The 27,151-nt window shown below is 42.5% G+C and overlaps 1 protein-coding gene across 2 annotated transcripts; it reads right to left on the reverse strand.

Annotated features, from left to right (window-relative positions):
- Positions 1 to 991: 991 nt before the first annotated feature.
- Positions 992 to 27,056, reverse strand: adam19b (ADAM metallopeptidase domain 19b). 2 transcript variants are annotated; one of them, XM_010894360.3, is made up of 23 exons: positions 26,760 to 27,056; positions 26,191 to 26,303; positions 25,829 to 25,902; positions 13,094 to 13,172; positions 12,917 to 12,993; positions 11,801 to 12,008; positions 10,798 to 10,863; positions 8,682 to 8,753; positions 8,105 to 8,271; positions 7,773 to 7,857; positions 7,435 to 7,574; positions 6,985 to 7,162; positions 6,813 to 6,902; positions 6,419 to 6,614; positions 5,664 to 5,772; positions 5,263 to 5,476; positions 5,025 to 5,102; positions 4,745 to 4,853; positions 4,133 to 4,271; positions 3,837 to 3,990; positions 3,087 to 3,386; positions 2,876 to 2,970; positions 992 to 2,619 (listed from the first exon to the last, which is right to left on the reverse strand). In XM_010894360.3, the coding sequence occupies exons 1-23, from the start codon at positions 26,947 to 26,949 to the stop codon at positions 2,613 to 2,615; spliced, it is 2,940 nt and encodes a 979-aa protein (XP_010892662.2). In that variant the 5' UTR covers positions 26,950 to 27,056; the 3' UTR covers positions 992 to 2,612. The 2 variants fall into 2 exon arrangements, with proteins under 2 accessions (XP_010892662.2, XP_010892661.2); XM_010894359.3 differs by having other exon boundaries at positions 3,837 to 4,002.
- Between the last annotated feature and the right edge of the window lie 95 nt (positions 27,057 to 27,151).

Raw genomic sequence — 27,151 nt, forward strand, 5'->3', positions numbered from 1 at the left:
CTGAGTATGTGTAAATGCATGGTGAATTAAGGAGATTTAATTTTGAATACAAACTGAGAATGAACAAGTTCATTGTGTGACATTGTGCAGTAAGTTTTACAGTAAATATCATCGACCAGTTTGTAAATGAGGTGACATAACAAGGCAAACATCAATTATGGAGCTCATAAGAGTTACCTGCTGCTGACACAAGGAGAAAAAACATGATGAAGATCAAGAGAGGGAGAGATGGAGAAGCAGTGCTCTGTATTCCCAGATAAATCTTCTCATCTGCTAATTCATTCCAGTAGAGGTCAGAAGATACCTGATTATCCTAAAGGATCTCTACCACTGCCACCTATAGATTCCAGGACCCTTTCCATACCATTTAAAGAGAGAGTTCACCTACCATATAAAATGGCATTTGGCATCCTTACCCTGAAAGAAGTATATTCTATTTACAAAGTTTGACAGGGATACATGCTTTGGTTTAGTTTCCCTGCATTGTTTCTAGATACTGGCACAAAATAAGATGAGAGACCAATATTAGCATTTTTCATACCTCATATCCAAACCACAAAGAGATTATTGTAATATGACATGCATAAACTTTGAATAATGGTACCATGATTAAGTGGTATTTGTAAATCAAATACCATTCAAGTGGTGGTATCACTAAACATTCTTCACACATCATTTTATAATCCCCTTTGTTGAGCATTAAAAGCAATTTCCGGTACTTTTAGACAATTGGGATATGATGCTAATATGATGATTAGGCTTGGTGCTCTGGGACTTCAACTCTCCCAAACATGCTGCGAAGTTGCTGTGTTGATCATCAAAATACAGAAGGAATAAAAACAGGGGAACAAATAGGAAAAGTACCGAACCCATTGGGAGTTGTTGCTTATGTGATGGCATCTGGGAATGCAGAAAAGAGGAGAATACTCTACGTAGTGTGCTTTAGATATGCAATTCATCTGCGCTTCTTTCTTCTACACTCAAGACATAGTCCTGTTTTTTAAACAATTTATTTCAAATCAAATTGAAGGCACACTGCTTGCATAGGTCAGATGGGGACAATTCAACAATAATTAAAGGAAAAAGATAATTTTATATACAATGATTTTAGGGGCAAATAACTTATTAGTTATATCAGACAAATTTGTGAAGTGAAGTGTCCAAACATACATTAATTCAGTCAGTCAACAGTACTTGAAATTAGATACAACTCACCAAAAGAGTACATGATACAGAATATATAAAAACACAAATAAAAAAAATACAATGAACAATCTTCAAACAATTATTGCTACAACTGAGACATCTTTGTCCCTCGTCTTAGGCATAAGCGTGTAACAATAATCAAAACATGCATGTCATCATATATTTCCAGTCTAAATCTTAATATTGTTTATTCACACACTAGAAGCATTAAGCATCACATTCTATACACTGTTTTCTTAACGTAAGATATTTCCTTAAGTCATGCGCTTTTAGAAACACTATATAGTAACTGTTATTGTCTTATACAGTACTTTTAACTGTAAACACTCGTCTCTTTGCTGTAAAGCTCTGCAAAAGAAGACACCTGAAACAGGATATCAACATGATACTCTGAACACTTGGTATATAGTATCATCCACAAAAAACCCAGTCAATAAAGTCTTAATATTACAAGTATACAGGATGCCTGGTTTCAAGTGGTAAGACTGGTAGCCTAGTAGCTAGTCTAATAAGCAGAGATGCTTCTGATTCAGCCAACTCCTTTCAGTACCTGTAGGATTCTGCAATGACAGATTTGTGAGCAAAATCAACAATTCCCCACATACAATGTGAGGGCTTTCATATTTGACAAATCACCACACTATTTCTACATAAAACAGAATAGTGTAGCATTATTATCACATAAAATAGACCAATTTGAGCCTATCACTGCACATGGAATGAATAATAAAGTAACATTAAGCCGCACAGCAAAACAAATTCCCTCAGTGGTGCATCTTCGTAAATTTGTCAAAATTACCAGCATATTACCATGCAACATGTCATCATTGCTACAGAAAAATCTAGCATTATAGCCTGCGGATATCCCTCAGAAAATGTCAGCAAACCACTGGAGGAACTGTCCTGTGTTATTGTCATTGGAATTAAATGAAAATATTGGAGGAACTGTCCTGTGTTATTGTCATTGGAATTAAATTAAAATACTGGAGGAACTGTCCTGTATTATTGTCATTGGAATTAAATGAAAATACTGGAGGAACTGTCCTGTGTAATTGTCATTGGAATTAAATTAAAATACTGGAGGAACTGTCCTGTGTTATTGTCATTGGAATTAAATAAAAATACTGAGATGGTCCCACAGTTGAAGGTACCGGGCTAAAGTGTTGGAATCCCTGGACAAATCTGAAATGGCAAACTATTGCTTAATATAGTGCAGTACTTTTAAGGTATTATTTTGAACTCCCTGTTTTTCTAGATGTGGCAGTCCTTTCCTGTTCCACAGTGTCATAAAGGCCCATGGTAATGGTAGGGCTGTGGAAAAGACAGCTTACAGAGAAATAAGACAAGAGATTTCACAGAGAACATTGGTCCCGGTTTGGTCCTCAACTCTTTCCTGACAACAGGTTTTAAGATCTAGGAAAGAGAGAGGCACATCATGAAATGCTAACTTTGCTGATCAAGTTGCTTTGGAATCTAGAACTGAAAAGGGTAAATTGAAAGTAACATGTTGACAAGTGATTAAAGTTCACCAGAAAATAGTTACAAATATGTTTTGACCCAAATGGCACCCTTTTCCACGAATAAATACGTAATACACCGGGGACACAGGCTAACGAAAGCAGAGTGATTCTCTTTGAAGGTTCAGTGAAGCAGCATCATCTTATTTTACCTGTTGTAATTTTTATTTCCACCAGATGGTGCAATATTGGACTTTCCTTTCTTGAGGGCGTCATCCAGCACCTGAGGGCTACTCCTTAGCTGCGCCTAAAGCATAAAATAACAGTTTTACAGATATCGAAACTTTGTGCAAGAGCGTGGTAATATAGAAGAAAAAAAGAGCAAAGAAATCTCTGCTCCCTGTTGAACTTGATAACTCTAACCTGAGTGGGTTTGGTGAGCGGGCATGGAGGCGGGGGTCTTCTGGGGGGGTTTGGTCGGTGTGGGGGGGGTAGAGAAGGGGAGGTCTGGGGGCTCGGGGGCAGGGCAACTGGAGGAATGAGCCGGAGAGGTCCGTTCTGCTGGCCTGGATGATTGGGGATGGATGGAGGTTTATGCTGGGGCTGGAGGTGAGCGTGAGCCTCTTTCTGCTGAGTTGCGTAGACAGGTATAGGAGGAGGTTTCACTGTTGGACGGACAATGGAGTGTCTCGTCCTGGTAGAGGGGCTGGGGGTTGACTGACCCTGAGAATGGCAATCACAAACCATAACGGTAAAAAAACATTATTTTGTTATTTACTCATAAAGAGTACCGTTTATCATTGAATATTATGCTATAAACTGTATTGCAATATGAAAAACGGGTGCCAAAAATGTATTAAAAAAATACACAATACAATTACAAAATGCCATAAAACAAAGTAAAAAAAATACTTAATCTAGTTAAAATACCATAATCTTCTGTTTTCAAAGTACCAAATAAGTTCTTAAGTAGCCCCTGTTTTATTCCACCAACATTCTAAGGTTAAACATAAACTGTAACTCATTCTAAATGACCCCCCCCCCAAAAAAAAATTGCTATGCATTTTCTGAATATCATTATTCTAATGAGCTTCATTACGTATTTCATGAATTTTAAAGAGCTTCTTTAAAATACATGTTTCATTTAAATGTATCATTCACAGGCTTCCTCACCATCCGGTCTGAGCCCTGCCTCTTCAGGAGGAAGGTAGGGTTGGCATGTCCGCTGGCATGACCGTTGTCATGCTGATTGTTGGAGAGGCCGCTGACATGGCGACTACTGGCATGAGCATCAGCTTGAACATGTTTGGCCTCAGGGACTGGACAGCTGACAGGAAAACTAAGGAGTCAAACAGTGTTTTTTATTCTGGAAGATAAATCTGAGATGTTGTATACTTTGAAATGTTGATCATTTCCTTTAAATCCACACAGTCAACCATTTAAAAGTGAACAAAGACAGAGTTACACACATTGGCATGGATCTGGATGCTGAGTCCTTCAGCGGACGGTTTTTATGTAGTTTATTTCTGTAGCAGCACCATAGTCCAACACCAGCCAATAGCACAAAGATAACCAGGGGGAGGAGCAACAGAACAGGAAGTACACTGCCTAGAAGCACAAACAACAACAGAGAAAACATTAACCTGGCGGACATCGCTTCTAAAACTATCAAATATGTTTAAGGACACTGATCACAGCACATTCGCATTTATTGATCCGCTAGTCTTCTGATAATGCAAAAACATTGACTTGGCCCATAAGTTTAGGTTCTCTTATAATCTTCACCCAGTACAGCCAGGGGACGACTGGCCACCCATCAGAGTCTGGTTTCTCTCTAAGGTTTCTTCCTAATTTTGGACCCAACAAGGGAGTTTTTCCTAGCCACTGTGCATCAGCTCTTGTCGTGTGCTCTTTGGGGTTTTAGGCAAGGTGTCTATAAAAGCACTTTGTGACAACTACTGTTGTAAAAAGGGCTTTATAAAATGCATTTGATTGATTGATTGAAATACATCACACAGCAGTCTCACAACATCACATCAGTTATTGGATTTAATTGAGTTAATGACGGATGGATAACATACTGCGGTTGATGACAGGTCCACTATCTGAGCTTCCTCCATTCCCCTCCTTGTTACACAGAGGCGGAGCCCAGCCTGAGTCACAGTGACATTGGTGGTTGTTGTTACACAGCTACAAACACAGGAGGTGTAGAGGAGGTGAAACACACTTCACCAGGACAGTATTTCAGTGTCACATTTTCTATCAGTTCTAAAACCCTTACAACAGCTCCCCATAAACCCCTCTAGCCAAATGGCAGCTCTTTCATTTTTCTGAGCTTCACTCAATGAAGGCTCGTCATACCCCGTGACCATGGCACTTGGCATTGCACTCATCGGCTCTCAGGAAAGACGCGTTTCGGCACTCTCCCTCAAAACATATCTGTTAGAGAAAGAGAGAGAACGGAGAGAGTGAAAAAGAGAAAAGGGAGCCAAAAACAGGGAGACATTATGATAAGCAGATGGTCCATAGAGGCACAACAGAGAGCTCTTGAGAGCGCCACTGCTAGTTAAGATCCTCCATCCCACTGGCCCTGCCTCACCGAGTCCTCTCCACACTTGGTCCCGGTCATGACCAGTCCTGGGTCCAGCGTGTCCTCCTGTCCCTCATCCACCTGTCCGGGTCGGTAGACGTGTGTCCCCCTGCAGAGGATCTTTCTGCTGCCCTGCCTCACCGTGGTGTCAATGGGAACTGCGTTGGCCTCAATGGGCTTGAAGGCTGAACTCACACACTGGATCTTACCACACTTAGCGTCTCTGGGATAAGAAAACAACAACAATAACAGACATTCTGTGTTGAATGGTGAGCCAAGTTAAGACAGACCTGGGTCCAGTACAAACATATTCTTCCAAATGTGTGTTTGATTAAGCCTTACTGTGTTCAAGCCTTGAATGCTGTATGTGAAGGTGTCAGTGTGAATATATAAAATGTGGGTCCCCTCACCTGTCCTTGCAGCCTCTGTATTTGCCCATTAAGTCTTTGCCACAGTTCCCAAAGGTGTCCCCTGCCTCATTCACCTGCTTAAAGCACAGGTCTGGAGCAGGACGCCCATCTACAGAAATGAGAACACAATCATGGCTTTATGTCACCTTCTAAATGACAAGTGGCCAGTTCCAGTGGTCAGGTTAAACTTGTTCAGTCCTTCTCGGTAATGAATGCCAATCTCAAAGACTTAGGTGGGAGCACTATGCTATCAGGTGTCAACCAAACACAACAGTGGGGCAAAGGTCAAGTTTGCATGAGAGGCGGAATTTCAATAGTGAAACATTATTTTGAAAAGTTCTAGAAATGTAATAACTTTTTCACATGACACTGTTCATGTACTAAACCATCCCAGGGTGACTGACACACATTACCCTTTCCCCCAGAGTGACTGACACACACCACCCTTTCCCTCAGAGTGACTGACACACACCACCCTTTCCCTCAGAGTGACTGACACACACCAACCTTTCCCCCAGAGTGACTGACACACATTACCCTTTCCCTCAGAGTGACTGACACACACCACCCTTTCCCCCAGAGTGACTGACACACACCAACCTTTCCCCCAGAGTGACTGACACACACCAACCTTTCCCCCAGAGTGACTGACACACACCAACCTTTCCCCCAGAGTGACTGACACACACCAACCTTTCCCCCAGAGTGACTGACACACACCAACCTTTCCCCCAGAGTGACTGACACACACCAACCTTTCCCCCAGAGTGACTGACACTGCTGGTCCAGGGTAAGACACATGCCAGTGTAGCAGTAGGCCTGCCCCCCAGCACAGGAAGTACCGTCCACCAGGTAGAAGTTAGCAGGACAAGACTCCACCTTCCCATCGCAGTACTCAGGTAGGTCACAAGACCCGGACGGAGCACGGCACAACACACCTGGACTCTTTAACTAGAGAGACGAGAAAGAGAGAGAGAGACGAGCAGGAGGAGAGAGAAAAGGGACAATCCAATGAAAGAGAAAATAGGAGAAAGTAAATATAGTAAATGGACTGTAAGACAGGGGACAATGTAGAGAAAGCCAAATAAAAGCAAGGAAGAGAAGAAGACAGAAGTCCAAAAGGAAGATGGAGGATGGGGTTTCCAGTACCTTACAGTTATGGCAGCAGACTCCATGGGCACATTCCGCTCCAGCCTTCAGAGTACAGTTATTAGCATTACAGCAAGGACTGGAACACTCCTATAAATAGATGAGGCACGATCAGGACACACAGAAAAACCCACTCGCACAACCCCCCCTCCCCCCCATGACCCCAGCTCACCTCCTCGTCTCCGCAGTCGCACTCCTCCCCCTCTTCCAGGTACCCGTTCCCACAGCGCTGGCCCCCGTACATGACTCTGGTGTTGGGGAGGTTGAACAGACACTTCCCCCCTCCGGAGCCCAGGTACCTGCTCAGTTCCTGCTTGTTACAGCGATTAAACACACGCGGGAATGGGTGGCTGTGGGTCACACACACACACACAAGGGGTGTATTCGGTGAGGTGCAATGCTCGTAAAACATTACATGAATGTTAAGTCTTACAGATTTATTCCATCTATATAGAGGGGAAAACATTACATGAATATTAAGCCTTACAGATTTTTTCATCTACATCGAGGAAAAAACATTACATGAATGTTAAGTCTTACAGTTTTTTTTACGTCTAAATAGAGGAGCAACCAAGCAGGTTAAGTAACTGACGATAGAATGATTTCCAGAGATATTTCTGACCCTGTGGCAGCAGCCATGATGCAGCCTCCGTCGTCCGGGTTGGCTTGGCAACACCCAGGGCTGTCGTGGCTCATGCCGAAGTTATGCCCCATCTCATGAGCCATGGTGGCTGCCACGCCCACAGCACTCTCCGAGTGGTCCTGTGGAGGTCAGAGGTCCGCGGTTTGAGGTCACGGGTGAATAACGGCATCAGGGACAATTAGGTCACCGATGTGGAGGCATTTATAGTCACTTAATCACGACATTGTTAAAACTTTCGATTTGTCAAGGGCTGCTGTTTTCAGCTGACACCATGAAAGTGTAGTGTTTTAGACCGTGTGGGGGCTGGGTAGTCTTACTGAGTTAACCCCCCCAGACTGGTACTCTGAACACATGGCCCTGAGAGGGGCCAGACCGATGGTGGTGCCCTGAAAGGCTACGCCTCTGAGGAGACAAAGACCACAGCGTTTTAGTTCCTGGATGATTTTATATGGAAGGCAAGAGAGATTGTTGCATGGATAAGAAGAAACATAAGCAGGATATGGACCACTATTGATATTAACCTGACAGTTGTGCATTGTCATAGTGCTTCTGACTGAAAGGAAATATGGAGGGAGAGAACAGAAGGAGGAAGGACTAACGTCATGCGTTGTGGTTAGGTGAGGTGTGTGTGTGTGTCTGAGACACTAACGTGATGAGCTGAGCGTTGTCGTTAGGTAAGGTGTACAGCTGTTTGCGCCTCCAGGCCAGGAAGGCTCCCAGGGTGCTGTAGGGGTTTCCAGACACACTGATCTTGTCCTGGTCAGACCACACCTCCAGACCGATTACTGCCACACGGATATGAAGAGCCTTGTAGTACTGCAGACACAAACATCAATGATCATTTGACTAACAGAAAATGACCTAATAATGACTTAATCATTTAAGTGAATTTTGATAAATGATACAGTAACAAAAGTGTTTGTGTGTACAAGCATGACTTCACGAATATAGTAACGCAGTTATCATACCTTTACTATACTGTTACTACACTGGTTAACTAAGGACGTTTTATCAGTACCCACAAGCACAGGAATTTTAAGAGTTAAGGTTTGGGTTAGGGTGATATGAACTAGGGTTAGTCATCCAGGGTTAGGTTTAGGATTTAGGTTTACATTTAGGGCTGTATTAGATTTTTGGTTTAGGGTTAGGGAAAGTTTCATTTGGGATTACATTTTGTACCCAAAAGGACTTTACCAAAAGTACGTGTGGGGGTGTGGTTATCTTACCTTGTCTACATAGTTAGCTGCCTCCAGTAGTTTCAACTTGGTCATCTCTAAATTCCCAAGGTGCTTCTGAAACTACTCAGAATACATAAACAGTAATGGAGATACTTATACAGTGACGGAAAGAAGTATTTTATCCCCTGCTGATTTTGTACATTTGCCCACTGACAAAGAAATGATCAGTCTATAATTTTAATGGTAGGTTTATTTGAACAGTGAGAGACAGAATAACAAACAAAAAAATCCAGAAAAACTCATGTCAAATATGTTATAAATTGATTTGCATTTTATTGAGTGAAATAAGTACTCAAACCCTCTCAATCAGAAATATTTCTGGCTCCCAGGTGTCTTTGATACAGGTACTGTAACGAGATGAGATTAGGAGCACACTCCTAAAAGGAGTGCTCCTAATCTCAGCTTGTTACCTGTATCAAAGACACCTGTCCAAAGAAGCAATCAATCAATGAGATTCCAAACTCTCCACCATGGCCAAGACCAAAGAGCTGTCCAAGGATGTCAGGGACAAGATTGTAGACCTACACAAGCCTGGAATGGGCCACAAGACCATCGCCAAGTAGCTTGTTGAGAAGGTGACAACAGTTGGTGCGATTATTCGCAAATGGAAGAAACACAAAAGAACTGTCAATCTCCCTCAGTCTGGGGCTCCATGCAAGATCTCACCTTGTGGAGTTGCAATGATCATGAGAATGGTGAGGAATCAGCCCAGAACTACACGGGAGGATCTTGTCAATGATCTCAAGGCAGCTGGGACCATAGTCACCAAGAAGACAATTGGTAACACACTACGCCGTGAAGGACTGAAATTCTGCAGCGCCCGCAAGGTCCCCCTGCTCAAGAAAGCACATGTACAGGCCCATCTGAGGTTTGCCAGTGAACATCTGAATGATTCAGAGGAGAACCGGATGAATAATTTGAGACCAAAATCGAGCTCTTTGGCATCAACTCAACTCGCCGTGTTTGGAGGAGGAGGAGGATTGCTGCCTATGACCTCAAGAACACCATCCCCACCGTCAAACATGGAGGTGGAAACATTATGCTTTGTTTTTCTGCTAAGGGGACAGGACAACTTCACCGCATCAAAGGGAGGATGGACGGGGCTATGTACCATCAAATCTTGGGTAAGTACCTCCTTCCCTCAGCCAGGGCATTGAAAATGTGTCATGGATGGGTATTCCAGCATGACAATAACCCAAAACACACAGCCAAGGCAACAAAGGAGTGGCTCAGGAAGAATCATATTAAGGTCCTGGAGTGGCCTAGCCAGTCTCCAGACCTTAATCCCATAGAAAATCTGTGGAGGGAGCTGAAGTTTCGAGTTGCCAAACATCAGGCTCGAAACCTTAATGACTTGTAGAAGATCTGCAAAGAGGAGTGGGACAAAATCCCTCCTGAGATGTGTGCAAACCTGGTGGCCAACTGCAAGAAATGTCTGACCTCTGTGATTGCAAACAAGGGTTTTGCCACCAAGTACTAAGTCATGTTTTGCAGAGGGGTTGAATACTTATTTCACTCTTTCAAATGCAAGTCAATGTATAACATTTTTGACATGCGTTTTTCTGGATTTCTTTGTTGTTATTCTGTTTCTCACTGTTCAAATAAACCTACCATAAAAACTATGGACTGATCATTTCAGTGGGCAAATGTACAAAATCAGCAGGGGATCAAATATTTTTTCCCCTCACTGTACACCCTACACATAAACACACACAGGACTGAGAGAGGTCATAGTCACAATAAGGTGTGTCAGTAACATAGAATAGAACAGAGGTCATTTCAAGGGGATTGTGGGTGAAGACGATGTGGTTGAGGTGTGATAACGGAAAAGTGTCAAACAGCTAAATATGTTGAGGGTGTCTATAAAAGCAGAAGAGGGCCTCCATTGGAGGATGTGGTGAAGGCGAGGGCGGAGGGATGGACCACAAAAAAAAGGAGAACGTAAACTAATTCTGGTAATGAGAAGGGTTAAAGGTTTCCTTCTGGGGTATTTAAGAAGACTGTGAGGTCATCCACCCCCCTTTCTTCCCTCTCACCAATACAAACTGAGCAGTTAAACAATTGGAATAACTGGAATACATTTAATGGAAATCATCATGCTTACCTCAGCATGGTCAGCCACCAGCAACAGTTCAACATACTTTAAACTCTGAGCCACGTCCCTACGCTCCTAAGGACAGCAGACATTACAGTTCTTACAATGTTATACAGTAGTAGATTAATGGTAGGGTGTTAACAGAGCTATTGTAGAGAACTGGTACAGTGCCTATTGTGCTATAGTAGATAACCGGAACTGTGTTTACAGTGTTATTAGCAGAAAACTGGTAGTGTTTACAGTGTTATAGAAGACAACTGGTACAGTATTTACAGTGCTATAATAGGTCCTGTAACTGGTACACTATTTACAGGGTTGTAGTAGATAACTGAAGATTAGAAGATTACAGGTACAGTGTTTTTAGTGCTATATTAGATAGATCACTGGTACAGTGTTTACAGAAGAGAAGTATTACAATGCAAGTCCACTGAACACAAAGGTCAGTTCATTTCCAAGTTTTTATTGACATTTGATTGATTTGGCAATAACAAGAACATCAATGTCAACCAGGGTTTTAAGTTTAGGTTGAAAATACTCCTCTTTCATAGTGATTGAGACCTTTTGTTCTAGTCATTGTCAAAATGTTTGGCAACTGGTCCTGTTCAGCTTTTTCATACAAGACCCTAAGCATAATGGATGCTAGTGCTATACTTGCGTGGAAGCAATTTCTTTCATTGTACTGTGACCCTCATTCATTTCAAAGCTGTCTTTATTTTGGTAGTTACCCATAACTGTTTTACACACAGTAGAAGTACACACAATCCTAAAATGGCTAATCATATTTCCAACGTTTCCAATCAATCAATCAAATGTATTTTACAAATGTATTGTCTGAAAGTGCTTTTACAGATAACCAGTCTAAAACCCCTAAGAGCAAGCAACAACAAGAAATGGATGCACAGTGGCTAGGGAAAAGCTCCCTAGTAGGGACTGAACCTGAGCACATTCAGAACTATGTTCTCTGTGTTGAGAGGTTTTCACTCCCCAGAGTGTGAATCCATCGACCACTCACCCTCACGCCCTGCGTCAACATCATTCCCTGGATGAAGTCACTGAAGCCCTCCCTGTGGTCATGACTTCCATGGCGATGCCCGCATGTTCCGTTGGGCATTCTGAGGTGCTGCGCTCGGAACACGGCATGAGGCTGCAGCGTACCCATGGCAACGGGCGACAGGGGTTCTATCAGGTAGCTGACACTTGTGTTCAACGTAATCAGGCCCCTGGAGAAACACACGCTGGTCATAACAGTTCCTAAAATACATACAGCATTTATGACCGACTGCCAACATCTCCCAGTCTGTTTACGGGACTGATAAATGTTGATTTGATTCATTAGTGAGAGAACACGTGGGGGAGGTTGAAACATGCCCAGCATACTGCGGAAACCTACAATGTAATCACGATATCGGGTGGGAGAAGAGTCTGTTTGGAGAAAAGCTTCCGCTAAATTGAATATGTTAGGAAGAGAGATGAAGACAGAGACCCTCAGAGGGATGTGAGATATCCATGCAGTCAGTTGGCGCAGACAGGTACAGCAGTCCTTCCTTCCTGCCGTTTACTATTGGCTATGCTGATCAAGCGTCAACCATTCCACAAAAGCATGACCACACCCAGACACACAGCTAATAGCAGGCGCTAGGAATCTGTGGGGATCCAATCAGGCAGATGCATCTCACGCGAGAGCGTGGGCGTCTATTCTCCAGATGCTTTCTGCAGCTGTGTGTGCAGTTTGGTTCAACGCTGTTTGTATTAAGTTGACGCGGAGAGGTTTCAGTAATTCCTTTCCTGCAGACGTGGGGCTGTGTGAGTTTGCGAAGTGGTTCTCCTGCAGATGTTGTGTCAATATATGTGCCTGTTTCACCCCTGTAACTGTCTGCCCCTCCAGAATGAAAAAGAATTAACAGCGAGAGGCTATCCTCCAAACTGATGGTGCTGAAGCCTCCATGACTAAATGCTGCACCCAATGACCTAGAAACACACCAGCCTGAAGACGGTTCCTCTCATTCCCAGTGTATGTACGGTGCATAAATCATCGGACATATCGTATTTATTTTCATTAATACATATTCTGTAATACTATGTATATTATTTCTTAGTTACTGATGAGTGTCAGTATCGGTGCTCTTACCGAAGTCCAGAACAGGTGCTGAGGGCTACACTGGAACCCTCCACACCCCCAACATCACCGTGGTAGAAACAGTGGCCCTGAAACCCAAGAGCTCTGTAAACTACAAACAGCATTATACATTTGCATGCTATATATTTTGTCTTCTCATGAGTCTCCTTGTTTATTGAAGTAACTCACAGTGTTTGGTGGATTTGATGTCTGACGGGAACCGCTGGGACTGTACCATATTTCCTGATATCCAGGGGCCAGTAGTTGCCTGGAACATGCAGAAAGAGAATAATAATTGTGAAATGTTTGTGCATGTAATGTCTACGTCAAAAACTTTGTTTTCTTGTTTTTATTTTATCTCTCTGAATACCTAGTAGATTTGACTATTTTTTCCATGCCAATAAAGCCATATAACTGAAGAATTGAGAGAGATGCTGATGATTTTCAAATGTTTACCTGATCGAAAGCTGATTGAAAGCTTTTTCAGCATCAAGAAATATCCAAAACGGTCCACATTAGGTAGCGTTGGAGAGGACATTATATTGAAGAAACGTCTAAGATTAAAATAACTAGTTCCAGTTGTGTATGAAGTTAGTCTGATCAATCTGGACAAGTTTGTCCATCAAAGTACTCAGTCCATTAGCCAGTATGAACATCACGAGCAGGAGTGTCACCAGACTGCTGTTTCCTACTACACTGCCCAGCGCAAAGGCATGCCATTTTAAAAGTGCCCTTCGGCTGAAGTTGTACACATTCCCTTGACATCATCCAAGCTGCGTTAATATCAGCCTGGTGAACACTGGGGGGTTTACCAAAATCTCTTCCAGATCTATTTTAATGGATAACTGTCAGGACTGTGTCATCCAGAGTAAGTGGAAACAAATCTAACATTGATAAACATCCGTATCTGTTGGGTAAAGTACTGCACTGTTCAATTACAGCAGCACCAGTTTGTGACCTCTCGCCATGGCTATAGGGAGCACAGACAACATTATACACATGAACAATATTTATCTCTATATTTATTTTCCCTTGTCATTAGTCGTTAGACCATTTTGCACATTGTTGCAACACCGTAAGCATAGCTAATAAAGTAACATAGAAATCCTATTGAATCTTTTGTGCATACTTTCATCTTATTTAATTGTATTGCTTTTCTAGAGTGTTAATTTTATCTTACGTTTCCACTAGTCACCCGGTTCGAATGTTATCATTGGATTGAATGGCCGTTATCAGTGGTTATCAGCCTCATAGATATGGGTCAGAAGGGGCCTGCTACGCCTACTGCTAGGCTCAGAAGGCTGTTATCATCCATTCGCATGGTTAATCACGGATAAATACACGAGAAGACTCCAGATCCAATCCCAGACGAATTCAGGTCGCTGCTACAGGTAAGACCATTAAAATGGGTTAGGGTTAGGGTAAGTCTACAGGTAAGACCATTAAAATGAGTTAAGGTTAGGGTTAGGGCAAGTCTACAGGTAAGACCATTAAAATGAGAGCCTTTAACTGTGATAATTTTGTCAATACTAAATTATCTAAATACTAAATTAACCATGCGAATGGATGATAACAGCCTTCTGAGCCTACCAGTAGGCTAGCAGGCCCCTTCTGACCCATATCTATGAGGTGGATAACCACTGATAACGCCCATTCAATCCAATGATAACATTCGAACCACCTCCACTTGTTTGTAAGTGTAAACAAATGTTTCCCATTCCGGTGAAGTCCTTTAAACTGAACAGAGTGAGAGAGACAATGAGACAGAGAGACAAAAAGAGAGAGAAAGAGAGAGAGGAGAGAGAGAGAGAGAGAGAGAGAGAGAGAGAGAGAGAGAGAGAGAGAGAGAGAGAGAAAGCCTACAGCTCATGAAACATTCATTGTGACATTCTAAGCTACTCTTTCAGGATAAAGTGCCTCAAAACATTACAGCCAAAGAGAGCCCGGAATAAGAGGCAACCCAGACTCAACCCTAGTAAAGAAGCAAAGCTCTGCAAATACAGTCCTGAATGGAAATGTCAGAAAGCTCTTTTCCCCTTTCAGACAGTTGGATGATGGCTATGTGTACATCATACGAGTAACTGTTTGTTTTCTGTCCGTAGAAAAATTGCTAACTTCCTCACTGAATTGGGTTCCTGCTGACTCTGGGTAAACTCACAAAGTAAGGATTCAAGGATAAGATTGTCAAACACACGCAGATGCTGTTTGGACCAACAGTCAGAGTCAACAGTGTGTGTGTGTTTGCGCGTGTTAACTATGCACAGGCTGTGTATGTCCAACTCATCTCAGACAGATGTTTGTTTTTATGCTCCAAGTCTGTCTCAATCCCCTCTTCCTGCTTTCATTCATAACCCCAGTTACACTACCAGCTGTTATAGCTCTCCCACTTTCTCTGCCCTTCTCTATTTCTCCCCCTCATAGACCCATGAAACCTAGGAATGTAACTGGAACACGCTGAAAACACACACACACACACACTTGGGAAATATAATTCTTCAATATGTTTTAGGGTTTGGCTGACATCAGCTTTTTAATTCATCTCTCTATCCACCCTTTTTCCCATCACTATATCTCGTCGTTGGTGGTGGTTTCCTGAGAGCTTTTTTCAAACGCAAGGATGTCAGTAACTATCATCATTGAATAAAAATCAATAAAATCCAACCTAACCGAACCAGATTAGGTGGTTCCGTTGTTCAGTATCAAGACAGAACACCCTGGAAAGAAAAAAAAGGTGAGTTCTGTTCTGTTCACCCTTTAACTTACATGAGGGGAATGCAGTATCAGACAGTTGAGGAGGAAGAGGCCATGGAAGATGAGTGGGCATTTCCTGGTTTCCCACAGACGCCTGAGGCAGAAATGCTCAATGAAACAATGGCGGTCTGTTGATGCGATCATCCACAGAACAAGAGGGAGACAAGGTCTGTTTCATCCTCAGCAGATTACCACTCAGGGCTATATTGGGGCACAACCCCTCCCTCAGCGCCCCAGGCACACAGGACACGTGCCCTGTGGCCCAAACTTCCATGTGCCCCCAACTCTGTTATATCTTTACAGTGCCTCTTGAAAGTATTCACCAGCCTTGGACATTTTACTGTTACAACATGAAATCAAAATGGATTTAATGAGGTGGGGGGTGTTTTTGCCACTAATCAACACAAAAAAGTCCATAATGTAACAGATTTTTTTTTACCTTGTCACGATTGGAGTAGTGGTGGAGAGAAAGGAACCAGGCGCAGGCACAGTGGCAGTCGATGTCATATAAAATTGTTCCAAATCAATTGCAAGTATGAAACAGAAAATTATTGACTGCAAAAGTATTCACCTCCTTTAGGTAATATTTGGTAGAGGCATGTTTGGCAGCAATTGCAGCCATTGGTCATGAGCCATGAGAAGTCTCAACAAGCTGTGCACATCTGGACACAGCAATTTTTGCTGCCAAGTTGGATGGAGACCTTTGGTGAGAAGCAAACGTTCAACTCTTTCCATATACTCTCAATTGGATTAAGGTCTGGGCATTGAGCGGGCCAATCCAGGACACTGACCTTTTTGCTTTTCAGCCACACCAGAGTGACTTTTTGTATCTTTAGGGCCACTGTCCTGCAGGAAGATGAATCTTCTGCCAAGTCCCAGATCTCTTGAAGACCTCAGCTGTTTTACTTCCAGCATTTCTCTCTGTCTTCACAGGCTTTTCAGGTACTGATGCAGAGAAGTTGTGTTCTCAAGGTGTTGTTAAGCTTGCACCAAACATAGTTGGAGACCAAAAAGATCTATTTTGGTCTCATCAGACCATAGAATCTTCTTCCACTTGGTCTCAGAGTCACCCAGATGCCTTCTGGCCTTCTCTAGAGACAAACTGATGTGCGTTTCTTTCAACGATGTCTTCCAATTTGTCACTCTCCCAGTCGCCCACCTCTGCCGTGGGATACTGTACCTTCTTGAGACTTGCCCTATGCGTCTTGGTAGCCTCCCCGATTCCTTTTTTGGGAGGAATTGCACTGACGAACAGAGGGAGCTCACAGAGGCAGGTGAGTTTCACCTGAAATCAATTGGACTCCATTCAGCTAATTAGGTGACGTTTGTCACAACACAGCTCATTCTGGTGCATCACAACAAAGGGGGTGAATACTTATGCAATCAATTATTTTCTGTTTTATAATTACAGTTCATTCAGAACAATCAGCCACTTTTATTTTTCACTTTAACATGATGGACTTTTTTTTGTCTTGATCAGTGGAAAAAACTCCTGATTAAACCCATTTTAAGTTCATTTAATACAATACAATAAAAAGCCAAGGGGGATGAATACTTTAGAGGCATGTTTGCCTCTAAAGGTCAGGGGTAGGTCAGGGGTCTCCAGATAGCATATGATAACAGACTGTACAACAGTATCGATTTGGTATGATATCACACATATCGTATCCAAGTGTATAATATGACATAGCACAAAGTGTACAATTGCAGGACATTAGCTCAAAACTCCAAACTCAGGACGTGCTCTGGGGCCACAAATGTTCGGACCCACCTTATTCCCTCCCTACCTCCCCCTCTCCAGCCCCGACCAAACACAGCCTGCAGCAGCCCAACAGGCGACATAATAATGGTCATTATGTTAAACTGGATGACATCACCATGCTATGGGCAACACAAAACTGTCCTGCTATGAGATTTACTAAGACATCTTCCACATTCCTCAATTCCTTCACACTTCCTTACAAATAATTTATAAAACATGACCAATATGCAGTTCCCCATGTCAAATAGTTTGTTGACTTTTGAGCTTAACATTCAACATGTATTCACAACACTTCACCTGTGAAATTAGAATGTCACATTCACATGTGGGATTGCAGATGTGAAAAACTAAAATGTGTAATCTAAAGTTAAATAATGCTGTGTGGTATAGTAGAAATTGTGAAAAGATGGTGTGAATTGCAAAAACAAATTAGCATGACAATTGTAGTCCAATAAGTAATTTCCTATTTCTGAGCCATCCACTGCATTATTATTGTATTACTCCATGGTATTATACAGATAAAAGTTTAGCGCAACTGCCAGGGAGAGACACGGCTATTCACATACATCGCTACTGGTATGGAGTTTCTATACATGTCTGCCGCTAACAATTGGGACATGAGTTGATATACATGTATATGGGGATAACACCAGGGGCTTACGTTGATATACATGTATAGTGCTAACACTAGGGCAAACCATAATTGCATGGTCTGAAAAATACAAACGCTGCTGTATATAGTTAAAAACAAGTGCCTCTTTCTCATTTCAAAACATCATGGGTGGCTTATCGATGATGTCAATAAATTACTTCCACCCAGAAAACTGCTGTAGATTACAGAGAAGTGGTATGCCATTATACTAATTTCTTGTAAACGTAATTTTCACCGAATTCTATTTATACAGAAGGAAAGTTCCCCATCTCTCCTCATCTTTCTCTCTGCTTCACTTATCCCTCGTCATTCTCACCCCCACTCACCCCCTCCCCTTCTCCTCCCACCCCTTTTTTACTTTTTCTTTCAAGCAGACAGTTTAAAGGGTTGACTGGTAGATGATTCGCAGAGTTCGAGAAAGGGCTGCTGTTTACATTATGTTCTACAGTGAGACCGGGAGAGAATTACCAATCACACACTCCTCATCTTCACCATCAGGCTAGCTTAACCTTTTCACACGTACATTTCAAATATCTTAGTGGCCCACAGCTGCCCAAAAATACAACGCTGTTTATGTGTCTAATTTCTGATTTCAACTGGATAAAATTATATTAGCAAATTACTACCGGCAGTAATACTGTTAAAAAGTTTAAAATAAGCTGTTATTTTCCTAAAGATCGCTGTGCCAAAGACAATGGCATTCTTCACTTATTGCATCAATAAAATATACGCAAAGCACCAGACATTAGCTTGTGTGTTGATCATTTATTTACATTATTATTCTGAGGCTCTCAAAGGTTAATAACAAATTATGAATTCCGATTCTTGCATATTTAGTAATGGACAAATACGATCACTGAAAAATATATTTTTGAAGACTATAAGATTTTTTTTGTTAATTACTGTCTATATGTGCAACCATGTTTATTTATTTTGCACTGGTTTCTGGGAGTTGTAATATCTGTCCAGAGCAAATGTAAAAGATTATCCAGTCTCAGAGAAACTCATCTTATCACCTTTATCCTTGGTTAATAAACAAACATGGCAGTGCCCAAAAACGTTAGCTATCTTATGGTAACGTAACTTCTAGGTTTTTACACAATGAGTTGGACTGGTTGTCAGCTCCCCCAGGATATGGTAAATTGTTCTAGTGGCAAATACCATTAGCATTTGTGTCAGACGTTGTCTATTTTAGCAAAATATGTCCGCTGGTGCGTCTGTAACCCTTGTCACGATTTGAAAGTTTGTTACCTCGTTAATATCATAGCATAGATCTTCAAACATTTTCAATGAAGAAATAAAGCTATAAACATCGTTTGAGCTAAATTTGAGTAAATAAAAGCGTGGTCTGACCAGCGATTGTTGCATCACTTGTACCTAGATGTTCTAGTGGTATGTTATAATGAAACGTTCTAATCACACCGGTGTGATCGTACGCTTCAAGGAACACTCTAGCCTGATCACATTGTTGTGATTTTTCGCGTCAAAGGGTTAAATGGTTTTAACTGCATTTCGTTGTACTATACTTGTTGAATTACAATAAAGTTTAAAAAATACAACTGTTGAAGGTGCCAAAGGAGGATTCAATTAAAACAGGTAGGCTACATTAACACAAAAGATAACCTTTTCAACAACGCTGTTTTCTCGCTGTTTGTATAATTAAACAAAAATTATCCAATGTGCAAACTTCTATGGTTAGCTATGCCCAGTTAATTTAGCACATGTCAGTCAGCAAAGATGAAGGCATACAGTAATTTTGGAGCGTTAGTGCTAGCTAGCTAGCTAGCTCTAACAGGCTACAATACTCTGCTGTGTTGCCATATAGCTATATTACATTTGTAACCACCAAAAATAAGGCTAATGGTTAGATTTTAGACTGTAGTAACATATTTTTCCAATGATGTTAGCTAGCTAACGTTAGATGGGGACATGGGGACAATGTACATGCATATTATCAAAGTTTCAAAGGTGCATTTGATGACCTTAAATTGACTTTATACATGGGTTCATGTGACATATATGATTAATAATTCCAAGGTTCAGCACAGATATGAGTTTTATGCTAGCCGGCCAAGGCCAAAGTGTGAATATAGTGCTTGTGTGCATCATGCAAAAATGTAATGCAATATAGGTGCAAATAGCATCTGCCTTTTCAGAATATGTGAATATAAATTAGATCTGTATAGATAACAAAAACACTTACAAATAAAGCTTTCTACGGACCTACACAGAAGAGGATGCAAATAAATGTTTACCCCACATTTCACACTTGCTTTTTTTGTCAATTATTGAGACAGGAAGTTGATCACGTAGTAACACTTCTGAATTGTGGGTCCAGAAGAAGAACATTAAATGTTTTGTGCTGACCCTACGAAGAAAAGCTGCTACTTTTGGCAGTAGCTAGTGGGGATCAGAATAAATATATTTTTCGTTCCTTTGTGCGTGTGAGTTGAGCGGTGCTGTGCTGAAGGTCCCAGCAAAGGTAAGAGCATCAGTAGCAGAGTGATGAAACAGACTTCTGACTATTGTAATTACACAAACACAACATGTCATGACGACGTAACAGGCTGGCTCTTTTCGCTCTTTGTGGGTAGACACAAATTACGCAGTCCACGATGATAGACTTCAAATTCATAGCACTGTGGCTCTCTTAAAATGTAAAGGTAATTTCTGATCGAGCTGACACATACAGCTTTTCCATCGTAACATAGACTTGTGAAGGGCTTCGGCACGACGACTGAATCAAACCCTAAATGGACTTAAACTAGGCCAAAAATGTATGGAAAGAATTTGTCACTCCATTAACATCTGTGGGGATCATAGAAAAGGAGTTCTGGTGGCGCGTCAGCTCTGCGACTACTGGTGGTAGATTAGAGTGCATGCATACTGGTTTCTGGAGCCGGTCCAGGTTCCAGACAGATGCTGTGATTGAGAACCAGCTAATCTGAAGAATGGTTGTCTGAGAGCGGAGCTAAAACAAAAGATTCAGTTGAGCTTGGACGGCAAGAGAGGGGAATAGGGAGGGGTGGGGTGGGGGGTGGGGGGCTTAGGAAAGATGGATAGATGTAGCGGGGAGACGGAGGCTAATGCACATTAGGGTCAGTGGGTCGCATTCTCTGATGATATCAGATGACATCACTGGGTCCTCTAAGTGCGTGTGTATATGTGTGTGTGTGTGTGTGTGTCACTACTAGCTTTATAAAAGGCTGACAAGGGTTGGCACATCTAGAGCCCACTCAGCAATGAATGATAAAAGGGATTTTATGGTACAGTATGTGTGTGTGCGTGTGTATGTGGGTGACAGACTGTCACAGCCAAAGCAAGAGGTCCAAATAGTCAAACGAGCACATAGATCTTTAACGGTGAAAGACCAAACATGAACTAGAAGAAAGAAGGCCAGGCAAACACAGCACTGTCACAGAGAGGAGATCATCGAATTTATATATCATCTGTTCGGCCTGGCCTGGCGTGTCCACATCTTCACTGCACAGTGAGGGATGAGTGTTGACCTGAATCCTACACTCCTCCCTCGAGACGTGGGAAAACACAGTAGGTCAGAAGAGGAGGGGGAGAAGAGGATAGTTCCCTATGGGGTAATAAAGTAATGTACTTGTGGGATTAAGGAGGTGGGGAAGGGAGGAGCACAAAAAAACCCAGAATTGTATACCACGTTAACACACCTGACCAACCAAACTAACCCCTTGGTTCCATAACTCCCAGTGTATCCTGACCTCTAGTCGGGTTCTTTAACATATCCATGCCTTTGGTTAAAGAACCCATGCCTTCATGGGTTCTTTAACATATCCATGCCTTTGGATAAAGAACCCATGCCTTCATGGGTTCTTTAACATCCATGCCTTTGCTCTCTAATTGTCTATCTCCATCTTTCTCTAACCCCCCTCCATTTCTCCCTTCACCTCTCTCTGCCTGAGTCAGCACGACCCCGTCTGGCTCTTAACCAAATCACCATCCTCCTCTGGCCCTGTTGCAGCCTTTCATTAAGCTAAAATCCCTGAGACACACATATACACATACACACCAAATTATGTTAGCTGAATGAAGATTCATAGCAGGTTTGCATTATAAAAAAAAGACAGGAGTACAGGAAGTATAAGTAATTAAAGAAGATGGAGGGGTGAGAAGGAGACGAGGAGACAATAAAGGAGATGAAGGGATTGAAAGGAGACCCCTTCATGTACAGCATCAATCCTTTTCTCCTCGCATCCTGAATATCACCATACCCTCTCTGGAGGCTGTTCTAGAATAAGAAATGGTGTGAGACCTTGGGCTGGGATTTGATGCAGTGTCTGGGCTATAAGACTGGGGCTGTGACTGAATCTGGGCTAAAAGACTGGGGCTGTGTCTGAGTCTGGGCTATAAGACTGGGACTGTGACTGAGTCTGGGCTATAAGACTGGGGCTGTGTCTGAGTATGGGTTATAAGATTGGAGTTGTGTCTGAGTCTGGGCTAAGACTGGGGCTGTGTCTGAGTCTGGGCTATAAGACTAGGGCTGTGACGGAGTCTTGGCTAAGACTGAGGCTGTGTCTGAGTCTGGGCTATAAGACTGGGGCAGTGGTAAATGGGAAAGAGTTGAAGAATCTTAACTACTTTGGCTGTTCTCCAGCCTCAGCCATTGATTAAAGAACCTGATTAACATAAGAGCGACAGACAGACAGACAGAGAAGGTAAGTGTAGACCAAAAATCTCTGAGTCAGAATGAGTGACTTCAGCGAAAACACTGGAGAGCTGAATGACTGAGACATAATGTTGTTAGTTTTACTGTGGCCTGGGTGGTCCAGTCTCAGCCACTGTCCCCATTGAAAATTTGCGATTCCACTATAGGTTTGAATCCAGCCCACTGCTCTTTCAGCAAAAATAATCACCTCTATCTTTCCTCTCTCTCTAGATGTCTTATGAAAGAAGGAATGTTTATCCTTCTTTAATAAGACATCTACATTACATTAAAAAAAACACCCACCCCCAGCACACACACAACCCAACCCACATAAAACCACATGGTGTGCTGCTACAAACAACTCCTACACAAACATCTTACACCATGTACAAACACATACCTCAAATCCAAATTACAATTGGACCTCAAAGCCCTCTTGTCCAACCACACAGACAGCACTGCCAAGTCCCCAAACCTCACCAAGTAGCTTTGTGAGAAGGTGACAACAGTTGGTGCGATTATTCGCAAATGGAAGAAACACAAAAGAACTGTCAATCTCCCTCCATCTGGGGATCCATGCAAGATCTCACCTTGTGGAGTTGCAATGATCATGAAAATGGTGAGGAATCAACCCAGAACTACACAGGAGGATCTTGTCAATGATCTCAAGGCAGCTGGGATCATAGTCACCAAAAAGACAATTGGTAACACACTACGCCGTGAAGGACTGAAATCCTGCAGCGCCTGCAAGATCCCCCGGCTCAAGAAAGCACATGTACAGGCCCGTCTGAAGTTTGCCAATCAACATCTGAATGATTCAGAGGAGAACCGTGTGAAAGTGTTGTGGTCAGATGAGTCCAAAATTGAGCTCTTTGGCATCAACTCAACTCGCCGGAGGAGGAGGAATGCCGCCTATGACCCCAAAGAACACCATCCCCACCGTCAAACAGGGAGGTGGAAACATTATGCTTTGGGGGTGTTTTTCTGCTAAGGGTACAGGACAACTTCACCGCATCAAAGGGAGGATGGACGGGGCTATGTACCATCAAATCTTGGGTGAGAACCTCCTTCCCTCAGCCAGGGCATTGAAAATGGGTTGCGGATGGGTATCCAGCATGACAATGACCCAAAACACACAGCCATGGCAACAAAGGAGTGTCTCAAGAAGAAGCACATTAAGGTCCTGCAGTGGCCTAGCCAGTCTCCAGACCTTAATCCCATAGAAAAATCTGTGGAGGGAGCTGAAGGTTTGAGTTGCCAAACATCAGCCTTGAAACCTTAATGACTTGGAGAAGATCTGCAAAGAGAAATGGGACAAAATCCCTCCTGAGATGTGTGCAAATCTGGTGGCCAACTACAAGAAACATCTGACCTCTGTGATTACCAACAAGGGTTTTGCCACCAAGATCTAAGTCATGTTGGCAGAGGGGTCAAATAATCAATTTATTATTTTTGACATGCGTTTTTTTGTTTGTTATTCTGTTTCTCACTGTTCAAATAAAACTACCATTAAAATTATAGACTGATAATTTCTTTGTCAGTGGGCAAACGTACAAAATGAGCAAGGGATCAAATATTTTTTTCTCACAGCTTCTTACTCAATCTGAGTGAGTTAACAAAGAATGCCTTTAAACTGACAGAAATGTTCTAGCAAGCTCACACAGTTTCTTCCTCATTTAAGGTTCCGTAAAATCATTTTGAGCAATCAGATCAGTATGCAACCTGAGAAGACTAGTACCTCTCATATATCATTACAACATATTTCTGCTAAATACATAAACCACTCCTCCAGTTGTAATATAATCACCTGCTGAGACCTTTCTCCCTGAGGGGACATGCAGTCTGACACAGTGGAGTCACATTGTATGTGTGTGTGATCCTGGTCAAACAAAGCATATGGCACCAGAAGACCCCACAAAGACAGTCAACCTTGACAAATTGGTCCCCACAAGGAAAAAGGCTATTTACGGCTTCAGGGTTTGGTTTAGGGTAAAACGTACAAATGGGGTGTTAGAATTTGGGTTACTTTTAGGTTTAGGCATTATGGGTTAGGGCAGAGGTCTCAAACCGGTTCCACGGAGGGCCGAGTGTCTGCAGGTTTTCGCTCTCACCTTGTACTTGATTGACAAATTAGGTCACTAATTGGTTTGTTTCTACCCCCACCTGGTTGTTTAGGTCTGAACTGGGAACCAATTTAAAGGAAAACCCAAAAACCTGCAGACACATGGCCCTCCGTGGAACCGGTTTGAGACCTCTGGGTTAGGGTAAGGGTTAGATTAGGTTTAGGGATACAGTTTAGGTTATCGAGGTAAGGTGATCAGAAACAGAGAAATTTCATTGGTACCACACAAGGATATTTAATGTGGTCACACCCTTGCTTTATATTAGCTAGAGGACGTCCCTCATTCCCACACTTCCATCCCTTTCCCTCCTATCCTAACGTTGGAAGCGTTCCCCGGAAAACAGCAGTCGTGCCCTGTCCCACCCAGGACCCTCCAAGGTAACCTTTCCTCACAGGTGTCCAGACAGTGGCCTCACAGTGTCAGTGTGTTGTCAGCCCCGAGGATCTGACACGGACATGGTGACACGGGTCAATATGTTGTGGTTGTTGGACTACAGCACGGTGGCGCTGACAGACACAGCATTCCTTGTCTCTCGTCACCTCCACTAATCATCCTCGCCACCCATCCATAGTCACTTTTAACTGACAGGATGTCGGAAAGGACGAGATAGTCACTTCCCGTTTCTCCTGGGGTGTGTATGTATCAAATTACAACTACCATCTCCAACCCTCTCTTTCTCCCTAATCTTCCCTCCTGTATAGTATAATACAACACAGGGCAGTGAGGAGCCCATTTATTATGTCCACCTTGACATCTGTCCGGCTCAATCCAAACATATGGGATGGCCGGAATGATGTCTGTTCCCCTCTATAACTATCGATGTGCTACAGGCCTGGTATCGTACACTAGAGTACACATGCTTACAGGGGAGGACACAATGGTGCAGCACTGTTGCGCATATTGCGCTATTCTATTATTTATATTATATTAAAGTGTTATTGCAGTACAGTAGGACTCTCACTCATTCCTGTGCAGGCGGAGTGTCATCTCCTCTCCTTCAGCCGCGATCAGCACCTCTGCCTCTGTTGGGTGTTTCTAGGAAGACAAGCACAGGAACTAGGATGAGATCTCTACATGGGGAAAACACGCACGTGTAGATTGTCATCCTACAATTAGGAACCTCGTAATGGTGCGTTACAATGTAAAACGGGGAAGACAGCATTATATTTGTTATCTCAGAAAGATGCTATTATTAAATCCCAGTAACAGTGAGGGAGAGTGATACAATATTGGAAGCAAGTGGGTCTAAAGCATTTGCCGGGGAAATTATGTGTTATTTCAGAGGACAACCATGTCTCGGGCCATGATAAGAAAGGATCTCACCTGTTCTCCATCTGAAGTCCTCCTGTGTCTAGCAGGCTGCACCCAATGTGGATAGGTAATGTCATAGCTCTCTATAGAGTCCAGTCTGTATTCATGGCTACGTCCCTGCTCCTCTAATACACCAGAATTACAAACATGTACATAAAATGGGACAATAGACAATGACCGTTGTTTCATGCAGACTAATTAATTGGATGATTGACTTCTCAATGAAGTGCACTTCATTTTCAGGCAGGTTTGTATTATCTCTTCCTGGAAGATAGAAAAGAAGGCTTGTGCAGTCAGTGTCAATGTGCACTTTGTATCCTACAGCATGTTGTTACCTGTAGGTAACTGAAATTATAACTAGGCTCAGTAGGATACATTTCTTGGGGAAGTTGTCAAAGGATAATGTTACTTTATATTAAACTATAATTATTGCAATGCAGATAAACGCCTAAACTGTATCAAGATTATGCACTATGGAAATGCATTTGCCATCATCAATTATTCAACAAACAAGCCTCTATAGAAAAGGATGAATGAATGCATGAATTTACCGATTGATGTAATTAATGATCCTGACTTACCAGCAGCAACGTCATGACTCGATGTCACAGTCCCAACACAGCAAATACAGGCTACTAAATACAGAAAAAGACGGGAATATACAGAACCATAACACACGCGGGTCAACTGTTCTCCTGGACTCATGCTAAAATAAAACGTTCGAAATAAAACCGGCAATTTAATTGCAAACGGGGCTAAAATAATGAACATAAAAAGGGTAGACAATAGCTCTGGGCATATCCTTTGCAGCAGCTGAATGAGTAGACTACAATAGCACTGTAGCTCTGTACCGGGATGCTTCCACCAAGCATCTCTTCTCTTTCATTCTTCTTTCATTTTTCAGCTCCTCCCATTTCCCTTTGAAACCGTGCGTGCGACAGAAACACTGTGAAATGATCTGTTGTATGTATTA

The sequence above is a fragment of the Esox lucius genome, chromosome 4 (assembly GCF_011004845.1).
Source record: "Esox lucius isolate fEsoLuc1 chromosome 4, fEsoLuc1.pri, whole genome shotgun sequence".
NCBI lineage: Eukaryota > Metazoa > Chordata > Actinopteri > Esociformes > Esocidae > Esox > Esox lucius.

What these genes read in the sequence shown, in the direction of transcription:
- adam19b (XM_010894359.3), bottom strand. Translation starts at nt 26,949, where the DNA reads ATGTTCATTATTTTAGCCCCGTTTGCAATTAAATTGCCGGTTTTATTT. An exon ending in GACAACGCTCAGCTCATCAC is followed by an intron (nt 7,858 to 8,104) that starts GTTAGTGTCTCA and finishes TTGTCTCCTCAG; the next exon opens with AGGCGTAGCCTTTCAGGGCA. An exon ending in CCAAGTGTGGAGAGGACTCG is followed by an intron (nt 5,103 to 5,262) that starts GTGAGGCAGGGC and finishes TTTCTCTAACAG; the next exon opens with ATATGTTTTGAGGGAGAGTG.